General features: G+C 42.5%; 1 protein-coding gene across 3 annotated transcripts in view; it reads right to left on the bottom strand.

The window, feature by feature from the left end:
* Positions 1 to 22280, bottom strand: part of DSP (desmoplakin) — a 39748-nt gene extending 17468 nt beyond the window's left edge. For all 3 annotated transcript variants that reach the window (XM_075744987.1, XM_075744988.1, XM_075744989.1), the window contains exons 1-11: positions 21696 to 22280; positions 12495 to 12597; positions 10698 to 10846; positions 10176 to 10350; positions 7399 to 7527; positions 6158 to 6208; positions 5019 to 5180; positions 3966 to 4070; positions 2636 to 2731; positions 2262 to 2387; positions 1275 to 1427 (exon numbers count right to left, since the gene is read on the bottom strand). In XM_075744987.1, coding sequence (XP_075601102.1) covers positions 1275 to 1427; positions 2262 to 2387; positions 2636 to 2731; positions 3966 to 4070; positions 5019 to 5180; positions 6158 to 6208; positions 7399 to 7527; positions 10176 to 10350; positions 10698 to 10846; positions 12495 to 12597; positions 21696 to 21889 — 1443 coding nt within the window. In that variant the 5' untranslated portion in view covers positions 21890 to 22280. The remainder of the gene's footprint in view (positions 1 to 1274; positions 1428 to 2261; positions 2388 to 2635; positions 2732 to 3965; positions 4071 to 5018; positions 5181 to 6157; positions 6209 to 7398; positions 7528 to 10175; positions 10351 to 10697; positions 10847 to 12494; positions 12598 to 21695) is intronic.
* Between the last annotated feature and the right edge of the window lie 894 nt (positions 22281 to 23174).

Raw genomic sequence — 23174 nt, 5'->3', positions numbered from 1 at the left:
ATGGCTGTAAGCCAGTGAGCTGGAGGCATAAGGATGCTTGGTGCTGCCTTCGTATTTGCGAAGGGACGGGAGCAACTGCAGCAGAGCTAGATCCACCAGCCCCAACTGCCAGAAATCCTGACACCCTGCGGCCACAGGTGTGGCCATGGTGCAGGTTACAACCCACTTGCAACCAAGAGGGGGAGGCTGCTCCTATCGTTTAGCCTGACAGGACTCTACCTGCACCACACCTCTAGAGCCAGCAAATACGATTTTTGATGTAACTAGTAAAAGGCCACGGGCTTTGCATTGATCTGACCATGCAGGGGCTCCAGACTTGTCTAGGCATACCTTCACCTGAGCAGAATTTAGCTTGCTCAAAGTATGAGCAATTGCCAAGTAGTCAGGTAACCATTGCCTAAATTTGTTGAGCTTTGCTTATAGTAACAGCAAGTAGTTATTCTGTGTGGGCTGAACTTCTGTGACTCTGGAATAAAATGTGGCGTGGAAGGGCACAGACACAGAGTGGAGAGCAGAAACCCCACATTGTAAAGAGAAATCACAGTGGTCAATGACTGCTCACTACAGGAGTGCAACCTAGTGAATCAGGTAAAACAAGTTTTACAGATAACAGAACAGAAAAATCAGGTAAATGGGAAACAGTGAAGAGAAAGAGCACGTAAGCAGAAAACGCATCTAAGCAGACTGTTGAGAAAAAATATAGAAATAAACCCAGGCACTCCCAGTACTAAGAAGGAAGAAAAGCCACAACCAAACTCCATCCAACAAAACTGGGTCTACCAATGGCTCATGGTACATCCCTCACCTTTTGTTAGATGAAGTGTTGACCTAAGGACCCAGAGGGACACTGGAAAGGTGAGCAATCACCAAAAAAATGCATAGATGTTGGGAAGCATCTATATAACAATTTTAACCCTATTATCAATGAGACTTTTCTGTGCTAATTTGAACGATGAGTATTAATGCTATTTAATGGGCTAAGGATAATAATTTTGACTAGACTTATTAACCAACCAGAACCTAGCTTGTTTATTCATAATTGCATGAAAGTCAGAGCTTTTTTGTCAAAGAAATTTAAATGCTGACCAAAAGCAGAGAAAGAGGTTACAGCTATCAGCTCAACAGTTTGTTTACTAAATCATTTGCCACAGGAGCTTTTGCCAAGAAAGGTTGGACTACATGATCCTTGAGGTCCCTTCCAACCTGGTATTCTATGATTCTATATGATTCTAGTTTACATGATGTTCATTCTCAGCCAAAAAGGGATACAATACCAGATCCTGTTTGTAGTCACATAGAGCCTTGAGGATAATGGGCTTGTTACTCCGGTAGTCTGGGTTACGTGGCTTCAGCTGCACAATCTTCTTGGATTTATTCACCAAACTCTGCACTTGCCTCTTGTACTCAAGAATTCTCTCTCGTTCATTCTGCAAAGATTAACTGTATGTTAAAAATTCATTCTAAAAAGAAACCACGTCTAGTTCCCACTGTTTTATTAAGAGAGGGATACATCTGGAGCTCATGGAAGGAAAAATTTCCTTTAGCTCCAGTGGATGAGTCTTTGGCCCATAATGTAAAACTGCAATTTAAAAAAATAAAAAAGAGAAGAGAAACGTCAAACTAAGTATCTTTGCAGCTCTGGCAAGCTTCAAAGTTTGCAAAACTTGCAAAGCAGATTTTTCACACAGATCTGCAATGTGCTTAAAGTGATGTGTAAGAAACACAGGAATAAATGGAAAGAATCTATTATAACATGAACGCTAACCAAAAAAGAAGTAATAACTACATTCTCAAACCTGACTTCATCAATTGCCCTTTTAGATCAGTGACCATTTTTTCTCCAGTATATTCAATTTGGAATTGTAGTACCTAATTCATGATGAGTAAAAGTTAAGTCCTTTTAAAGAGATTACAGTGATATAGTGACATGATGAATCATTTATTAAATGTAACTACATCCTTTGAGGCAAAAATTTATTCTACCACCTATGAACGGAACTCTGTCCCTTTAATTTGTTAGCATGTCAGAAACTTGGGGACTTTTTGGGTTCATTCCAGATTTAAAAAGAAAACAGTATTACACAAGTTAAAATAACACTGACCCATTTGTACGGAATATACCCATTTGGCAGGAATATACCCCTATGGTTTCAAGTTCATACAGTACTGTATATAAAGATATGTTTACATTTGGTATCTGAAGAGGGCAACTGATTTCCAAGGAAAGCAGAACACAACCTGTGAGGTGCATGTGACAGTACCTCCAGCTCTTTGATCTGCTCCAGCAAAGACTGCAGGGACATGCTCTTATCACAGATGAACTTCTTTCTGATGGAGTCTTGTAAGTTTTTCAGGTAGCATTCTGTGGCTTGGGCCTCTTCAAAGAACTACAGGAAAAAAGTTGTGATTTCAGTTGTACACAGCTCTTAAAAATGTCTGCTAAAAATCAATGGATTCCTTTCATGAGAAATCCCAGTTCACATCTGGCAGAACGGTAGCATTTACAATATGGTAACAATGTGTTATGAGTAATTGTGCATGGATTTAGGAAGATTTTGATACAGGAAAAAAAATATCTGTGATGGGATTCACACTTTTGTTAAAAGTAGTGTGAATTCTCCACATCACTACTTACCTGAAAGTAAGCCGCATTCTCTTTCAGATGAACATCAATGCATTTGGTGATCTGAAGAATCCAGCTCCACTGAGTTTGTAATGTATCCATGTAGGCCTAACAAAAATAGTAATATACAAAACTCAAACCACCACATTGATCTCTCTCCCAAACCCAGACTCAAGAAAAATAATTTATGCTCCACATAAACGCAAATGAAAAATCTGCTAAAACAAATTCATGCACACCAGAATAATGCAATTCATGCAAATAGTTCCCTGACTTCTAAGCACCTACTGAAAAAGGTCAAATACCTGCTTGTGGGATGCAGAGGGAAATTTGTTCACAACTTGAATTTTGTTTGATCAGCATAAAGCTTGAAGTGCATTAACAAAAAGGGGTGAAATGCACAAATAGTAGTGCAAATAAAATATTTCAACTGCAAATTGTCATGTTCTCCTTCTGCCAAGGAACACTGCCAAATGTGATTTTTTATGATGTCTCTTTTTAAATCCAAACTTCAAGAAGTCCTCATGTATATTCTTTAGAAAATTACACACAACTTTTACTTCACTGCTGGAGCTTACAAGGATCTTTCCTTTAAGGCAGAAACTGACCACAGAAGAAATATGAATGGTGAGTTTACACAACATGGTAACAGTTAAAGTAAATACACTGAAAAGCAGAAAGGACTAATTTTTTTTTCTTATTAGCTTTTTTCAGTTTCAGGGTTCTTATGCACCCTTAAAACTATAACAGCTACAACATTTCCTAACAAAATGTGATTTTACAAATTCTTGCAGCCTTTGTTATTGAACGATCAATGTAAGCAAGCTGTGAAAGCAAAAATGTCTTGTCTAAGCTACAAAAATGCACTATGAATTTCAGTTGCAGAAAGTGTTTGCACCTGGATTAAATATAAACCCCCAAAGGGTGTGGCTTTCTTCAAAACATGGCTACTAAGATAGCAGCAGCAGCAGAATGACATGCCTTCCTACCATAAATTCCGCTGCACTGTAGTCAACTCAAATGAGATACAGCAATTTCAATACACTCAGACAACTCCCTAAGCCTCGTATGAATTTTTACATGCATCTATCATCAAATTAGGTATCAATGAGAGCTCTCCCCATAGCTCTTAAGAAGCCCGCAGTTGTTGTGGCCAGGTTTGCAGAGGACAGCAGTAACATTTATTAGAGCAGCTCATACAGCTGGATAAAAATGGACATGTTTTTTGGCAGGCAAACCCTTCTCAGGTCCAAATGCAACACTTCATTTGTGGTCTTTCACTGAGAACTTTTCCTGTGTAGCAACTAAAGAAGCAAGTGAAATCACACAAAGTCTAACTTACCTCAATTTTGTCTGAAGCAGGATGCTGGTTGAGCACTAGCTGGTCACTTTCTTGCTTTAGCTTGTTGAGTTCTTTTTCTTTAAGCTCCAGTTCACTCATGCGTTTCTAAACAACCAAAAGACAGCATTAAACAAGCCCCCAAACGTACACTGCACAGAATGATTTACTTAGAATTTTCCAGATAGCTGTGATAATGTAAAATTATCCCTGCTAACATTACATAGTAATTCTATTCAGTGTACCAAAGTGAATTATAAAGACAGTAGAATCAAAGAAGGTACAATCATCTTGGTTCTAGTCTCTAGGCTTGTTGCTTCACAGAGCAAAGCAGCCAAAATTTAGCCTTTTCTAGGAACAATGGAAGCAAAAATGACTGCACCTTGCAACATCCAGAACAACTGAACTAAAAAAAAAAAAAAAAAAGTACCTCCTTAATAGTGTGAACTTGCATTCCTTTTCTAATCTGGTGATCAACACCAATACTGGTTAAAGAAATGCACATGCTCAATTTGCCTACCTACCCACAGAAGACAAAAAACAATGCAAACTACCTCTGCCAGTGCACTCAACGTGCTGCTGGCAAAATCGTCAAGAGGAAGAGAGAGTATTTCTGTCTGGTATGGCTCTACTTCCTGGTGACAGACATTAAGGCCAAGTACAGGGACTCCCTAACCCCTACAGAGTCCTAATAGGGAGAATTAAACTGCTTGATTCAAGTCCCTTAGTTTAGCACGCCAACGCAACAACTGTGTGTACAAGCTATGTGTGATTACAAGTCTACAGCGGACTGTGCTGATAAGGCCAGCTTCCAAGGTCAAAAGAAATCAAGACCACTGGTTGAATGGGAGCACACTCTTCCAATAGATGTCCAATCTTGACTCAAAAGGTTGTCACACAGTACTTAATCCAAAAGCATTAATAAAATCCTCAGGAACTTCAAAAAAGAGTGAAGAAACGCCTGTCTCGTGATCAGTGCCCCTGAGCCAGGCTGTTCCTCCTTCACTATCCCAAAAGAGGGCCCACGGAAAGCATAGGGAGGTTGAGCAGCCTTACAGAGAAGGCCTCCTGCTTCCTGGCAATGTCAGTGTTCCTGTCACTCCAGTCGTAGAGAAGCTCCTCTTCCTCACAATCATTGATCCACATGATCTCTCTGCTGGTGGCTTGGATGAGGTTCTGGAATTGACGGAGCTGATCCATTCTCTCAAAGGAGTATTTCTGCAAGGAATTCCATCAATGAGAAACCATAAACCCAGAAATGCCTGTGCTGGGTGAAGGGGAAGCCAAGAGCACAGCATGCCCCTTTTTTTTTTTTTTAAACTAAAATAACATTTAAAAAAAGCACACACATCTGTAAAACCTATTGGCAATGGACAGCAGATAATGTGCCTGGGTTTATAAAGCTATGAAACCTGCTGGCAATGGACAGTGGACAACGTGTCTGGATTTACAGAACACGGGGAACTTAAGTCAGCAGGTTCCAAAAGTAATTTCAAACACAAGTGCTGCAGATATGTAGGCAGGTAAACAAAAAGGCATGGAGGAAAACAGAAATGCCTGAACATTTAACATCATTTTTACTTGCATATGCTGCTCATAGTGCATCCTTGATGTTGTAGCAGCACCTTTTGCACAGATGGCACTTCATGAAAAAATTCCTTCTCTGTCCTCACATCATAATAAAAATCCTGTTGCTTGTACAGGAATCAGCTTCCAGTCCCAAGGGTTAAATCTACCTTTTGCACAAGTTTCTCACTGTACTTTACATGAAGATCCAAAGTGGAGAAGACACACAGTCCTACATGGAATTTGGTTCTAGTCTCACCTTTGAGTAACTTTGTAAGCTTCATATATAGACTAACTTCATCGCTACATTTATTCCCATTAAGGGGGTAGAGTTCTACTCTTCACTTGCTTAGCGATCAACTCCCTTCACCAGGTGCAAACTAGAAACTATCTTTTGAAGGTATGTCAATTATACACCAGGTAATGAATTAATCTCAAGTTCATGACTCAAACTGAACCTTATAGAAACTACAAAGCACTGTCAGTTTACTGCTGAACAAAATTATTTAAATATGCATCTGTCACTCTGTTGAAACCTGAAGTGTCCCTTGACTACCACACCAGTGTTAATAAAGCAAAAAGAGCATTCATCACAGAGCTTATTAGACATGAACACATCTCATGCTCACCAGCAGTCCTTCATATTCTTCCTCCAGCTGATGAACTGCAGCCTTCTCCCGCTGAAATAAAGACAGCAAATATTTAGTGAACCTTGTACAAGTTGTCTATTTGCTGATATTTCCTTTACAGTAATAGTATCATAACGTTGTAACTATAGATGGTAACCTGCAAATGCCTGCAAGAGACAGGTGCGTAGCGGATCAGCATGACTGGAGGGCCATAAGAAGTATAAAACCAAGGCCTGGACAAACTTGCTTCCCTCAGGGATGCTTAGTACATAGAGAAGGTTGCACATAATCCCTGTAATACCAAAACAGCTCCTGAAACTGCATCTCTTTCTGTTCCAAACTCTTAGACATTTGTGAGGACCTGACTAGTCCTAGAGCTAGCTTTGGAGATTATGTGAGCAGGAGGCTACAATTTTTATTCTCATTTCTATGACTGGGAACTTGCAGAACCTTGGAACTGGGATCCCATGGGGCCAGACCATCACCTTTCCTATTTGAACAAGCAGAAGGGAAAAGGGAGTAACATCCCTTCCACTCTTCAGCTTGGCTGAGAGATCAGAGCTCCAGAACAAAATACCTTCTCTTTAGATTCAAACTCTCTCTTCTCCTGTCCATGTGAGCAAATAACAGAAAAGAAGAATGGAAATGAAGTAAGCCTCCTCTCTCCTATACCTAGGTGCTGGTCTTGATAGTGGAGGAAGTTAAACACTGCATTTTCAGTAACTTCTTTATTTCAATCACAAAATCCAGAGGCGATCAGAAGCATCAGAGGAGCAAAAAAGGAGGGGGGAAAAAAAAAAAAAACCCACATGAAAAAGCCCACATCTAAGAAAAGCTCTAACCTTAGTCCAGAATTTGGACATTTTTCACAGAAATTGCCTCAGTACTCAAGGCTGCATCTAAGCACCCACCTTATCCTTTCACTTTCTTCCCTTAATGTAGCTAGACAGAAACTGAGAATAAACATTCTTAGCCATTCTTCTCACAAAAAATGTATATATATTTAATTGCCAGCCTTAGTACACAACAACAAAATGTTAACTAGCTACTTTAAAATTCTGGGAAAAGAAGTGGAACACAAAATAATAATGAAATATTAGGGTTGAAAGTGGTTGCTATCATGACATACGTGCTTTCTGAAGAGAAGCTGAGCTATTCAGCATTCCTTTTTGTAGTGGAACACCTGTGAGCCAATGATATAAATCTAGGATAAACAATGTGTAAGGGAAGACAGTAATTACCAGATCTGTTTTGACTTTGTCCAGGTGCCAGCGATAGTCACCAATGGCATTGTGAGTCCTCCTATGGTCACCAATTTGTTGCTCGATGGATGCTGCATCAAAGCCCCATTTCACCAGTTCCATTTCAGCCTAGCAGGAGACAGTGTTTGTACTTTCATTTCCAACATTGTTATCTAAATCGCAGCATAAAGGAATTGAATGGAAGGAAACATGACTGTGTAGCAGAGAGTAAAACTGAACAAAGGGAAGTTCAGAATAGGGAGTTATAATTTATTAACATTGCCATTGCTTAATTCTGTGACAGGCTCCCAAAGTAGAAGAAACAAAGGAGGAAAAATATGTAAGTTGCTTAAAATTAGACTAGACAAAGCATGCTCAATACAGGTTTTCATCTGTTTTCTTTGGACCAAACTGTTCTTTTATGTTCTACAGTACAGCTACAACCTTATCACTCTGAGAAGAAATTATTACTTTATCAAACAATGCTATTCATGCAATTCCTGTGAAAACACCCAGAGTCAAGTTCTGTAGCCCAGTATACTACATTTCCATTTTAATTACGCTCATGTAAACTCCAGTAATTTCAGTTAAATGCAATTAAACTAAATGAAAAAAACAGAAGATAAACTGAAATGACTATAGAATGTGTTGTTTGTCTTGCATTTTGGCAAAATTTATTGTAGGATGCTGAGTGAAAATCTGTATAAACAGCCTTTGAAAAAACAGTAATAAACCTGGATAATTACTAACTCAAAAACTATCTGACTGTAGTTCTTTGTTTCCTTATTTTCAAATATTAAAAGCTACTGAATTCACAATTCGACTCCTCAAACTCCAAATCATCTTTTACGCTTTAAAACACACTCTGTCTCTGTCTGAATGCCTGTCTGCACATGCGCACAGTAAGCAATAGGTATCTTAATCTTGGGTTGGGACTGAATTTGGTAATTACCAGCCTGGAGCCAAATCTCTGAGTAAACCGATGACAATAAAGCCTGAACCACATTCAAGCATTGGGGTTCAAAGGCAGGATTGAAAACAATCCAAGAAATAAAACCATTTTATATTCAACCATCTGAAAGTTACAGGACTTTGACCCTTCTTGTTATATTTAAACAGTCTAAAGAGTCTGTAGCAACAGCAGCAGTCTTGGCTGGCTACCAGTACGTGAACAAAGGCTGTCTGGATTTCACTGCTTTCCCTAATTCTGCACTGGAAATTTGACGAACCCTCCTACCGCCTGATTCTGTTGTCAGCAAACCATCCGGACAGAAAACACAAAAACACTGGCAGTAAACTACAGCTGCCCAGACCTTTTTCCCCACATCTCACCACATTACTAAGGGAAACATTATCCTAGTCCCAATGTGAGCTGGTAACGGGACACAGAGAGGCGCAAAAGTTCAAAATAAAAATTTTCCCTAAAACCAAAGTATCTCAAAAGCCCAACAGGGAGCTAAGTGCTTACTGGGCCGACCTTGGCTTTGCCTTCAGGATCGAAGAAGGGCGAGAGAGAGCCTTTTACTTTCACAGGAGGTTTTGCGTGGGAAAACTCTAAACCACTTGCTTACGCTCCCTGTGCTTAGCAAGGGGTGTCTGAGCAGGGTGTCACGCGGCATCTTTGGGAGGTGCAGCATGTTCATGGTCTTTCATCACTGGAAGCATGCCCAGTGTCTCTTCAACATCACTCCTCAAACCGCGGCAGCTGTGACAATTAGCCTATTCTCCCATGGTATGTGTAGAGCAATCATATCTGGTGTTGCTCTCCTGGCACGACACTTATACATGTTACCACTCAAGAAGTGCATCTCCACTTCCCCTTCTTCCCCCAGAACATGCCACACTATGGGAGGGCACTCAAAGCCTAGACTATGACCTGCGCTCACGTAGAAGTATGGCAACTGCACAGAGCTCTCCCCGCCTCATCTGGTTTGCATAGCAGCCACCTGGCAAACACCATATGCAGATAACAATGACAGGATCACTAAGCAACAACCTAATAAAGAGAGATAAAAATAATGCAGTTTCAGCTTAGAAGGAGCCTGCAAATTCTAGCTTCAGCCACCTTGTTCTATCCTCCCTACCTGTCTCTTGGAAAGGGCTGTTCAACCACAAACACAACTTCAGCAGCACAAAAACAGGCTACAGGCGCTCAAAGTGTGTTTTTTACTCCGGGTTACACCAGCAACAGCTGTGCATACGTAAATTTATTCTGTGTATGCAAGAGATACACACAAAAATGCTGAAGTTGCTATTTTGGCAGTGACTTCTGAAAGTCAAGTCCTGTGGCAATCATCAGCTCTACCTTCTGGTTACCACTGTGATAAGGATAGGTTAGAAGGGGAGAGCAACTGTAAAAATACTGGATAATGGTTCAAACTGTGAAGCTGGTCCCATCTGTGTAAAGGGCTAAAATAAATATGAATCATAAAGGAAATTTGTGGCAGGAAGGAAGGAAATATTGAGCATAATAATCTCTAATGCAAACATGCCAATGCCTTTTGTTACGTTAACAGCTGTGTCTCATTTAGCTTTTAAATTCCACACTTTTTCCTCTGCAAAGACGACCCCAAATCCATGTTTGTATTTCAGTGGAAACTCACTATATGTACAATATTGCAAATAAAAAAAGGTAAAAAGAGGAACTTGGAATAATGTATGAGCATTCATGTGTACTTTTAATTTCCTACTGGCACCCAAAACATTACTGCACGTGAGGTGACATTCATAGACACCACCAGGTCTTAGCATTGTCTCTGGATTTTGCACAGATTTACCTTCTGCTGCCGCATCCAGTTTAAACATTCACTTGTCACACGTTTTGTGTACTCATCCCAGCCTGAGCCACTCTGAGAAGAGTAACAACCACCACCTTTGGAGCTGGCCCTCCTGGCACGGGGAACGCTGATGGCTTTGTACAGGGCACGCATTTGCTCTTGAAGCTGAAGCAACCTGAAAGGGAAGGAACCAGTTACCATCCTGAGGAAAACACCCAGAAAGCATGGAGACAACGCAATTCATCTCTCCTACTGGACCACCAAGTATTCAAAACAAAGTGCTGAAAGCACAAGCTGTGGAAAAAATATATTGACTAAAATTTCAAGGGGACAACCAAGGTATGAAATTCTGTAAGACATATATCACTGCAAGGCCTGTCTTCATGTGAGCATGCCCCAAACAGGTTCAGTTCCACCTTACTGATTTCTGCCACACCCTGCAACACCGGGAAAAGTGAGCACTTGAGACACCACAAACTTCTATTAGCCACATTCCCTCCCCCAGCTCTTCTCCGACAATACCTTTTCTGATACATCTCACAGGGCTGGCCCATCTGCCTCATCTCTCTGATCAGCCCATCCAGGATATCCATTTGGTCATTTGCCTGCGCAAAACACTCTTCCAGATCTCTGTTCCCTCTAATTTGGACACCATCCCCATATTTCAACTCCTAAAAGGAGAAAAAAAAACAAAACAAAAAAAATGAGATTGGAGATTAAATTAAATATTCATCACCTAAGTTTCAGCTTGGTCATTTTAAGAGCTGTTATGAGGACCAATTATTTTTAAGAAGCATGGCAGGTTTCAACTGCCAGGTCTCTGCCACAGTCATTGGAAAGTCCTTATAACAAATGAAATATAAAAGAAAATTATTAGAACATAATACCAACCAAATCTTTCCATAAAGAACAGCATATCCTGATGTTTATTTTGGTGGAGCCAAGGCTTCACATGGTGCGCTAAGTTTTTAAGACCTTATGCTTTTGTGTTTAGTGGACAAGAAGCAAACACTGTGTCCTAGTGGGAGTTGGGGGATATTGCTTCCCATTTTTCAGAAATTTCCCTGAGGTTCCAAGACTTTCCTTCCCTGCAAAAACACAGACTACACACCGTCTGCCTGGGACCAGCTCCATGCCCCATCACATTTGCAACCCATCTTATCAACCATTGTCTAGACAAATTCTCCGTGCACCCTCTCACTGCAGTGGACCAGCATGGTCATGGTGCTCTGAGTAGGAAGAAACTGCTTTTTGATCTTCTCCCACACTGATACAGCCATGCTGAACAAAACATAACCCAGCTGTGATTTGATTTTGCAAAGAAAATGTTGATGGACTTCATTACTTTGCCCCTCAGAAAGAAAAGGGGGGAAAAAAAAAGTAAGCAATGCATGTTGTGGCAGCAAGCTGGAACTAAACATCACTTTCTTTTAACTTCACTGGAATAATATTAATCCTTAACAAGAGGCAGTATTTACTCTGGCATTGATTTTTATATAAACACACTCACACGTGCTGTATCTTTGAAAAGGAAGTGAACTGCTAACCACAGAGTTCATTCCTGAAAGAATTTTCTGTCCACAGAGGGTCCAAAAATGTGCAATGAATCACATCTACTGCCAGAACTACAGATGGGTTTCGGATCTCAGTGGCCTTAGCAGCAGGATGCACTCACCACCCTGCACCTCCTCTGACTTCAGCAGGAACAGAGGACATCCCATGTTTGCGAGAACTGAATCTAGTGTCAGCAAATAACCCACCCCCAGGCACTATGGGTTATATCAGTGTAGCATACAGCAAAGATCATCTGTGTACATTTGAGATGAAACAGTCAAGAAGACTTTAATCTAGTTTCATATACTTCTTTAGGAATCATCTGGAAAAATAAAATAAAGGTAATGAAGGTTTTTCCTATGGTGGTTCAGGTTCATTATGGCTCAGAAAATGATGACTATATTCTACAGGACACACTAAGAGAGTGTAAGTGGTCATAACACTATACAGCTGTTTACACAGACAGTGGCCTTGATCAAAAACGAAAAAATAAGATGCAATAGAATCTGGTTTAAGGGTGGGGGGTTTTAAAATCAAGTCCCCCCTTTCTTAATCGGAAATCAGTTTTACCGAACTCTGAGTGCAGATGGAAGAGGCAGACCTAGGAAGGCAGTGTGCTAGTCCACTCCCAGTTGCCCCATACAAACAGCTGAAAGGGGAGAAAAGAGATGAAGCACCAGAGCCTGTGAGTCCAGATAACAATGCAGCATTCATTCCCTGTAATATTCATAACCACTTTTGATAAGAAAAACAAGAAGCACTCACAGGTTGTACTATGAGCTCAGCTCTCATCAGGCAATCCGAGCAGTTTTGCAAAAGCTCCTGGATGGTGTTCTGGCGTCTGGACACTGTACAGGTCCCATTCTGACTGTTGTGGGGGAGAAAAAGATGGTGAAGTAAGTACAGAGTAATCACACATTTTGAAGAGACATGAGAAACAGAAGTTTGGAACAGCTAAGGGAAGTTACATGGAATAATCCACCTCGTTTAGCTTCACAGAGACACACACGCTTTATCTGGCCCTCCTGCATAATTGCACTGTGAAGTTTTAATGCTGATTCCACGGTGGCAGAGCCACTTTATAATTCTGTAACAGCTGGCATGGGCTGACTTCGCCACAGGATCGCGCAAAAGGTGGAAACTGGCAAGCCATAGAGGAGAAAGGTTTTCTTCCAGGTATTGGTAGCTTTCATAGACAAAACTTTGGCAGTATTACAGTGAGAATAAATTTTTCACGATCTTTGTTAAAGTCAATACATTAGAACATAGCCTTTGCATGATGTCATTGTACATGTTATCACACTAACCACTGAATGTCAGAGCATAAAAGGAAAGCAGGATCCTCTGCTACACAAGCGCATGAGCACACAAGTCCATACAAGTATAGGAAGGGCTCTTTTATCAGTGGAAATGCATGAAGCTAGTGCAGTATCTTAAAAAGCTATTGCAATGTGCACAAGCTACTACAAAAACAGATGTGGGGGCTGGAGTTAGAGGACATGCTTTCTTACAAATAAATAAATTGGGAGTTTGGGGGTTCCAAGTAAAACTCCAGAACCGAAAACACTAGAGTGCCAAGACAGAGAACAGGGTTGTTATTGTCTTGCACACAATCTACTGCATCCATACCGCCAGAAGGTTGCTTTTCCAGCATTTGAAATTCAGCCACCAAAGCGAGCCACTGCTAGTTGAACGTGGGTGAGGTGCTTCAAGCGAGGAACCATTCCTTGCTGATGGAATCAGAGCTCCCTAGCAAGCCCAGGCAGCTCCCAAACCAAAGCATTTGCCAGTGAAACTAAAATAAACCACTACTAAGAGATGGTAAGAAACTAAGACGCTTCTAAGCCTTGCCTAGTTTTCTAACTCCTGTGCTCACAGTAGGTAACCTTTTCCATTACAAATCACTGAAGGCCCAAACCTTCCATCAAAAAGACTATCGCTGCAAACCTGTCCAGTTCAGAGCCAGCAAGTCATCTGGATTCAATGGAAATCTTTCCACTGACTTCAACAGACTCTGATCATCCTTCACAAAAGGAATTGTGACAATGTAAAAAACTTGGCAGGGCTGTCCTTGGGAAAAATCACTGCAGTGGAGAGAAACATTCAAAGGTATATTTTTAAGAGCTTTTCTGCAGTGTGTGCAGTTGGTGCTTCATCATTCTCCTATCAGCTCTTCTTGAACAAGTGGAAAAAGTTTGAGCAACTTTTCACCAGCTTCCCTCAATACTGAGGGGTAGACCCTCAAAGACACAAAGAGAGGACTGGAGAAACACTGGGTGCCTTAAAACAAGCTGTACACATGGCTTGAACTGTGACCCCTTGGCTGCACAAACGCTGCGCCCTACTGTGCTATGCACCCCTGTATATCTTGGAAACAGCTTAAAGAAAGCAATTGTGAAAAATAACATAGGGGTCTGACTTTGTGCCAGGCTTCCTATCAGCTTCCTTTTCCAAATCATTCCTTCTCCTTAGGCACCGCTGTTGTGTTTGGATCTAGAAGTATCTGACTGCATTTGAAATTTACATTTAATTATACTGCAATTATTCTCATGAATGAAACATAATAAAGAAGAGAGAGGAACCTTCCAAGCAATTTTCTCTTTTTAGAACATCAGAAGAATATTTTTTTCTTCAATCGCTTTTTCAATCATCTCCTGACAGCTATAAATGCCGGATATCCATTAAAGCCAAAAGAACTATAGATGGGGACCAGACTTCTACTGTAATAAATTAGCGTATCTCCACTGGCTTCAGCGTAACTTCACTGACCTCAAAGGCATTACTTCACTTTACACTGAGAGGAGTTTTAAACAATGGCTGTCATATTTAACACTCTAAGAAATGATGAAGAAAAGTTATTTTCAAATAAATCAAACTACGAAAACAATTTAAAACATAGAAAAAGCAGAATTACAAGTATTTTGTGTTCATCCCAATGATGTTAGAATACCACACCCAGAATTATTGTCCAAATAATAAAAAAGTTGGAAAACTGAAGGTGGTTTAATATAGATGCACAAAACTGTTTCAAAGGCCGGATGCCTTGAAGTGGGAGGCTTAAGCACACCCTATTTAGATCTTCAAATAAAGATCTACAAGTTACTTCGTTACAGTTCACAGGGACCTTCACAAGAAGAAAGGCTCTCGAATCTAGTAAATAAAGACATAACCAAAATAATGGCAGAAGCTGAAGCAACACAAACTGAAATCAGAGAAGAGCACAGTATTTCATCAATGCTGCTTTTAACACCTTGGATGTTAGTTTTGCTGTTAAACAACTAACTGTTTTGCTAGTCAAAATACTGAGATCATTACTAGGATAACGGGTGAAAAGGTAGCAGCCTGTTAAAGGCAGCTGATGACACTGAGTGAGCTAATGGCTTTCAAACCCATCGGCAGACCAAATGGAGCTACGCTGGATTACGGAGCATACTCAGAGACAGCAGATGCTGGTATGGGAGCTGAAGTTTGATGGCATAGCTCCACCAAGTCAATAGGACTCAAAGACTTCACTTCCGAAGAGGATTTAGTTCTAGAAACATACTCAAGAAGGGCATAAATCAACCTCTGAGTTTAGAAAATAAAAACACTTAGCAAGACGATACCTCAACATATATTGGTTGCTACATCAGATGGCACTAGCACCATCTCACATGGACACATCTTCAATACTTTTCACCATGTGACAGGAGAGTATTTCATAAGCAGTTTCAAAGGCCCTCAGTGTAATATTCCTCTTATTGAAGGCAACAGGCCTTTAATGGAAATGAGTAGATCAAAGCAGAAACCCCAGTGCAGAGTAAGCAGACGTCCAACCTTGAGGCAGAAGGAAACAGCCAGCCAAAGGAAAACCATATCCAACACAACGGCATAAGGAAAAAACAAATACTGGACTAAAACTAAGGCAAATCCTAACCCTGAACATGGTACATGGCATCGTAATATGAAGGCAAGAACAAAGCTGTATTTTCAAAGTACAGTTATGTAACCTAGATCATATATAAAACACATTTATGTCCCTCAGAAAGATACAGGACCCCAACAATCCTCACAGGACACAGATTAAGCTGGTTACTACAGGTGGTATTTTGTCAATGTCTCTCTTGCTTCGTCTGATTTTGTTTAGATGAAACTGAACAAGTTTAGAGTAATGTTTGGTCATTGTAACAACTACTGTTGTTATGATGACAATTTGATTTAACTCTGGCAGCATGTAAAGCTCAAACCTGTCAGTAGGATCCTGCTGCACCAAACACTATAGGCACACCACACAGTGTGTTTTTTGCTTGGTTTACTGCACCCCCGTAAATACAGCGTACATTTTCAACCATTCCAGCGGAAAGGAAAAGAACTGGAGCTTGGTCTTCTTTCAGCAGGACTTGTAACACAAGAATGCAGGGACTCCTACTAATAAATATACGCATTTGCAAGAATCTGACTATTTGCTGTACTGCTTTGGTTTTGTAAACTCCGCAGAACAGCACTGAGTGAAACAACCTGAACTGCTTCAGACCTTAACTACCTATTCGTCCCTACAACTCAAAATTTTAGACTGTGACACTTATTTTGAAGGCAACTCATGAATTTCAAAAATACACTATTAAACTGGGTTCTTTATTAAAATTATTTAGTTTTAATAGTCATTAATTATTAAAGGAACAAAGAAAAACAAAGGTGGGTAGTGTCTTTGTTTTAAAATTATGAGAATACTTCAAAACACAGAAGAATCACTTTTATTTGGGATCTTAAATTGTAGCTCTGTGTCTTTCTACTGCCAGAAGAGCCCTAGGAAAGGCATGGCATCTTCACGTTGTCATCATCCTATACTGGAGCCACCCTGCTTGCTGTATGCCAAGACAGAATACAGCTGCCTTGCTACACCGCGCTCTTGCTCTCCCAGAGAATGAAGAGGACAGCCCAACCCCTGCTGCCACCGGGCTTTGGGTAGGACAGTAGCTCAGACAACATCCCCCTGCTGCAATTTACCCCACCTGAGCTAAACTCAGCCCTTTCCTTACCAGTGAATCTTCAATTTCTGAACTAGGACTGCATTTAACAGTTAAGTGGTACCAGTGATCCTCAGGAGACCCCCCAGCTCTACAGAAACAAGAAATAACTATTCCTGCTTTTTGTAAATGGGACTGAGAAATGCTTTCAAGGCCGTAAGATGAGTTATGAGGACTGAGAGTTACAGCAAACCCAGCTGTGCCCACGTCGCTGGAACACAGCAAGGCTGACTATTCAAGCAGTGGAAAGATTTCCTAAGCGATACATTTTTAATAAATTATATATCCTGTGTAAACACTCGGCTTGCACCCTTACAGGCCCAACTGAGTCATCATTACTGCAGAACCTGAGGGACAAGGAAGAAAGTCAGCTCCCTTCTGCTTTCTCATTTGCCTCCTGCTGCTGAAGACCTGCACACCCCCAGCATAAATGCCTGCAACCTGGAGACTGCTCTGGTTTCTGACTTTGTTAGTACACATCAAGAGGCTGCTGTGGTATCCAGGGGGCGATTACTGTCTAGAGAAACAGGGTGAAGGTCACACGGAGAAGCACATCCTCTGTGGAACCTTCCAGCAGTTTCACAGCTCCTTAAAGCTTTGGAAGCACAAATGGGACGCTCTTGGCCCAAAGATCCGATTTAAACTAAATCAGAATAATCCTTGTTACGTTTTCTGATTGCTCCACAAAACACTTAGCCTTTTTAAAATTCAAAACATTTTTTTTCTTTCAAAAAGTAAAGGAAGCTTTAAAAAAAGCTCTTTTTGCAGATCCAAAGTATCAAGCAACTCCCATAACTCAACAATGAGAGCAAAACAATAGAACTTCTTCTTCTTCTTTTTTTTTCCCCCCATCCACACAAACCTGTTTGAACAAGCAACAGATTCATCAAGGGATTACCTGGTATGCCCAGGGTAGGCAAGTCAGAAGAAAAACCTGACCTGGACTCTGCATTCCCAGCACACAGCCTGCACACACTGCGGGAATAAACCACCGCCCGTCCGCCACCGCCTGCCAGATGGGGCTGTGTTTCCCCGAAAATGCACAGGCATATGCTGATAAAAGGTGGCAAATCACAATATCGACAGGAATATAACCAGAAATTAAAATACTATAAACCAGCTTTCTTTCCCTCTGCTCAAAGGTGAATGCAAGCGTCAGAAATTACCAAGAGTTTCATCCCTGGGTTCTCCCCGTATGTCTCTGCTCTTACAAGGATTGGCTTTGGCACACCATGGCCTCGCCAAACTGGTCCCATCTGCTGAGTATACACACAGACTAAGGCACAATGACAGGAAACCTCAAAAGATGTCTGCATCTTGCACGATCAGGCTCCAAATACCATAGAAACGTGCAAAAATTTAAAAGGAGTCACTGGTGAAATTTTAAGACCCTTGAGGCCAAGTGCCTTTAAAGCAAGCAGAGTTTCACAACAGAGCCTGCCACACCTATTCACAGAAAATCCTCACACTTTTTTCCCACCAGTATTAGGAGTAAGGGCACTGTTTCTAAAGGCCATACCTGCCCAGCGCAGCAGGCTGCAGACATGCTGCCTCTCCCACCTCCAGCTCTGGGAGAGGAAGGTGCCAAATGCAGGGTCCAGCCTGGACCATGGAAATACACCTCTGCTGGAGATCAGCTGCTCAAAACGCCAGCAAATCCCTTGCCCGACAGAAGCTTTCACACCTGCAAAGGTATGTAGTTTGAAATCTAATGCACATACCTATGAAAAGGTAAATTGGGATAGGTACAACCTGGTTTTCTTCTCATGGCGTGGCAGCGTCACCAGCTGTTGCTGAAACCTGGTTCTTGGCCAGCTCGATCACAGTACAGGCTCTGCCAGCGTTGGCAGGTATTCGGCAGCAATTCAGACACATTCCTTCTCTGTCTCTCTGTCTGCCCATGTTTTTGTTTGTCACCAGGGCAGTTTTTCCCTTCGGTGCAATGCTGTGGCAAAGGGGCTCAAAGGGGACAGACAGCCCTAGAACTGCTCAGCTTAGCCAGGACCCTACAGATCCCTGCAAGACTGATGGGAAGGGCAAAAACTTGGCTTTGAACCTGTTTTCTCCAAGTTTACTTTGTCTTTTCTGTTAGTCCCTGAAAGTAACATCAGGGAACTGGACGTGAATCTCTAACTGCTTTTTTAACTTAAAGCACAGAAGTTAACATTAACTCGCAAGCAGAATTGTGTACATTAATTTATTTTCATATCACATGGCGACCATGAATCCTAGGCTTCTTTTTTTCCTAATCTCAGCAACGACAAATAAAACTGTACAACTTGCCACTTTTTTTCCTTCTCTCACAGCATATCAGATTTTCTCTCTCCATAGCAATGACATTGATAAATATTTGACTGATGAATTGGCAGTTTAGGAGTGTGTGACTCACTCTCAAGCTGAGTATCTGTACTGTGGACGAAGCTCATCCTGAGTTCCCAAGCCAGAAGAAACCGGGAATGTTGTAAAAGCACCTTGCTGAGCCCTAAGGGTAGGGAGCGTCTTATATTGCTCTGTGAGTAATGTAATACTCAGCACAGACTTGTTCGGCAGAATACGCCCCAAAAACTTACAAGACTAGACCCTAAGTTGAATCCTACTGCATTTAAAATTAAGCTACAGTAATCCTCCCCATTGGAAAAAGAAGCCTCAGTTTTGTAAGTTCAGTAACTGCCACTAAACTTTAGCACAGAAGATATCAGGCTGAACGGAAGTATTAAAACCAGTTCCACAGATGATGGCCCTGATCCTTGCGAGCACAACATGCATAGGATTTTCTGCACACAGTGCATGTGCAAAATCAGGCGTGATTGCTTTTTTTCATTAAGTGGCAACACCACCCTCATTTTGTATTGTGGGGGGTATTTTATTTTAAATCAGCACTGATTAAAGATACACCTATGCAACTTAATAAGGTGTAAACACATATATTGTTTTGCAAATAATTACTTATTTTGTATGGTCAGATGTTTTCATATACTAAAAATTGTATGTTTTATATATATATTTTGATCTCATTAACAGGGGTCTTCAGTTCCATGTAGAAGCCTCACAAGAAAGTGAACAGGAAGTTTCATTGCAACCTCGTCGTCAGGTATGCCTTCCAAAAAAGGAGATACCAATATTATGTTATAGGAAGTAAGTGACAGGATGTTGATACAAGGTTCTTAACCTCTTGATCAAGTCTGTCCCTTCTGTTCTTGCTACGCCACCACTGAATACTAAAGAAAGAAGAGCCTAACAAACTATGGATTGGTTTAAAATATGTAATAAAAAACCAAAGACTACTAAATTAAAGAAAGATATTTCTCCTCCAGTGAAAGTCAGGAATAACAGGGAAGTCACTCTAGTGAATCCAATATAGTTGCACCAGAGTAAGCCTGGAAAAAAAAAGAGAAGAGCCTAGAAGTAGCATGTTCTCCCATTAATTTTTCACATCTGTCTCTTGCAAACACTAAAGGTAGCAGTAGCAAAACAGATCCTCACAAATGCAATGCAATGATGGCATTTTGGATTCCTAGTATGTGCACTCTCCCACGGTAAACTATTGAATTGTTCTAATTACATAGCAATAAATAGGTATTCTCCTACTACTGCAAATAGTAAGTAGACATCCTATAGCTGAATTCATCAACTTACCTGTGCATGCACCAAACCAAAAGTCAAATGAAGAACTAAAACTAAGAACCAGGCAAAGTAATAAAAAATAGGTAGAATGCAAGTTTTGTCTTTCAGTCAGTGATCCTCTAGCAACAGGACTGACGTACCTAAACAGAGCTCTCTGTGCTCTCTAGCGTAATCCTGATTCTCTACAGCCATTTAAAGATCTGCTTGATTTAATAAAGCCTGTCTGTTCTCACCTGCTCTTTATTTATCATATATGTTTAATTCTTATCCTTCTGCAATCTAATAATGATGTACTATCCATTAAAGTAGGGGATAAATTCTACACGTACCACACAACAGCACTTCTGAATCAATTCCTAAGTCAGTGCACCAATAATTAGACCAACAGGTTTAATGGAGCCATTCCCTTTTAAAAAAAAAAAAAAAAGAAAATCACCAGCAGTGTTTTGTATAGACACTGTATCATGCACCAGTGCCATTTCCTTCCGTGACTGTAACTGGTGCCTGCTTTTCAGTCCTGTGAACTCCCAGCCAAGGGGATTAATGAAGAAGTCTTCATGACCACTGCACTTATTTTGCCAGAATCGATCTGCGCAGATTGCTGGTACAGCTACATCCATGAAAGCAGGTGTTCTCCAAACCAGGATCCACAACCGCTACCCTGCCCGCAAGATCTTCACTGTGCTCGCAGCAACACGGCAAGCAGAAAGTTAAGGGAGAGGTGGGGGAAGAAGGTTCTATCTTTGATCCCCAGCCACCAAATATCAGGGCTTGTTGCATAAAAGACCAAGGCTTTAAACTCCTGGGCCTTGCACAAGATAGAAACAAACTAAAAAATAAGCGAATGATTCCCACTCGTTAAAATTGTTTCACAGCCCTAGTTATGCAACTGCTGGTGAGGACAGTGAGAACGGAGCCGGGATGGATGAGGGACAAAGGAATTTACCTCAGTACAGCTTGTTTTGTGTCACCAAGCAAAGCGGGGTTTTACCAGCAGAGAACTGTTGGGCCAGCACAGGCACATTTACACCCCAGAGCGCAAAGGGGAGCCACCGAGGTTACCATTCTCCTCTTTATTCTGTTACTCTCTTCAGAGTCCCCACCAAAAGTTTTTTTAAAAAAATAAAAAATTGTAAGTTCTTAGCTTGCATTTAAAAGCCTTTTAGAAGTTAGTCTCTTTAGGGAGGTAAAAAAAAGAGGCTTGCAACCTTGCACACCTCGGAAATTAAAGCGGGAGCCGGCTCACAGCAGCTCTCGTAAGGCGGGCCCGAGGGAGCGGGGCCGGCGGGGCCCTCTCCCTTCCAGCCCGGCCCGGCCCGGTCCGGCCCGCACCTACCCGTATCCGTCGGAGGCGTAATCCCCCCCGTAGGTTTTCTGGTAGTAGTAGGTCTTGTGGGTATGGGTGCCGCCGCCGCCGCCGCCCCCCACCACATGGGAGCTCATCTCGTAGCGCAGGTCGGTGCCCGAGTCGGCCCGCGCCATCCGGCCCAAGGTGTTGATCCGCGGGTGCGAGCCGCCGTTGATGCTCATGGCGGCGGGGGAGCTAGGGGGGCCGCCGCCCGGGGGAAGAGGGAACGATGGGGAAAGCGACGGGGAAACTGTCCCAGACCCGACGAGGGGAAAGGCATTCACCCCCGGGAGGGCCCGCCGCGGTGTCCCCTCTCCCTCGCAGCCCGCCGGGCAAGGGCCGAGCGCCGGGGATCAGCGCGGCTCGCAGGTGAGGGGAGGGCAGGGGCGCTGCGAGGGCAGTGGCGGAGGCTGGTGGCGGCGGCAGCGGCAAGAGCGGAGATCCAGTCACGTCCCCTCCCCGCCAGCAGAGGAAAGGCGAAGCCACACCTTTCGGCGACGGTTTTAAGTGGCGCTCCTGGGCGTGGAGCCGCCGCCTCGCCTGCGCCCTCCGCGCCTCCTCGGCGGCCGGCTCAGGTTTCTCCGCGGCCTCGGCCCCCGCCCTGCCGCGCCCAGCTTGGCCCGGCCTCCCCGCGGCGGCGGCGTCGCTCACCGGTGGCCGCCCGGGCACCGCAAGGCTTCTCTGATCCTAGCACCGGTGTTTCTTCCTTCCTTGGTGCGTGGACTGCCCGCATAAGTTGCCAGTGGAGGTTGGACCCCATTAAAAACTTCCTCTTGACTTGTGTCTTACGTACCGGCTGGCCCTTTGCCCCGGCTGGCGCAGAGGCCTCGGGGCACCGGGTGGCCCACCTGAGAGCTGGGAGCGCTGCGGTGAGGGCGGCCGGGACAGGGGTGCCCACGACACCAAACACCCTCACACCGCTCCGGAAAGCGACCGTCACCAGAGCAAGGCAGTGCCAGTTAAATTGACGCCATTACGTCGTGGATGGGTCCAGTCTGTTGGTGGCAGCCCTCTTGTCTCTGCACCAAGATGTGGCACATCGCAGGGCTGGTGTGCCGTTTAGGAAAGTGGTGTAAATGTTTGTTTCATAAACTGGGAAATACATCGGGTCCCCTATTTGGGAAGGCTGTCGATACTCCAAGCCCAGTTCATTTCTGAAACAGCCCTGAAACTTGTACACCAGCACATGACATGTTTGAATTGTGTCGTGCGCTGACTGCATTTGTGCATGAGAAGGAGGACATCCAGAAACAGGTGTTTAAACTGACTTTTTACCTTAGTTTTTCTTGATTCTTGCCTTCAGGTGCTCTGAAAGTTAATCTTTACTCTTAAAAAATAAGCCAGATCCTAGAGACAAAATTGTTTTAATACATTTGCGTGTATGCAGGGTGTCAACAAAGGCAGTTGGCTGTAGGATGCCCAGCAGTGCCTTCATTATCAGCCATTGACTTCTGGGTCACTCTCAAG

Source organism: Balearica regulorum, chromosome 2 (assembly GCF_011004875.1).
Source record: "Balearica regulorum gibbericeps isolate bBalReg1 chromosome 2, bBalReg1.pri, whole genome shotgun sequence".
NCBI classification, from domain to species: Eukaryota; Metazoa; Chordata; class Aves; order Gruiformes; family Gruidae; genus Balearica; species Balearica regulorum.
This window is presented reverse-complemented; position numbering and strand designations above follow the sequence as displayed.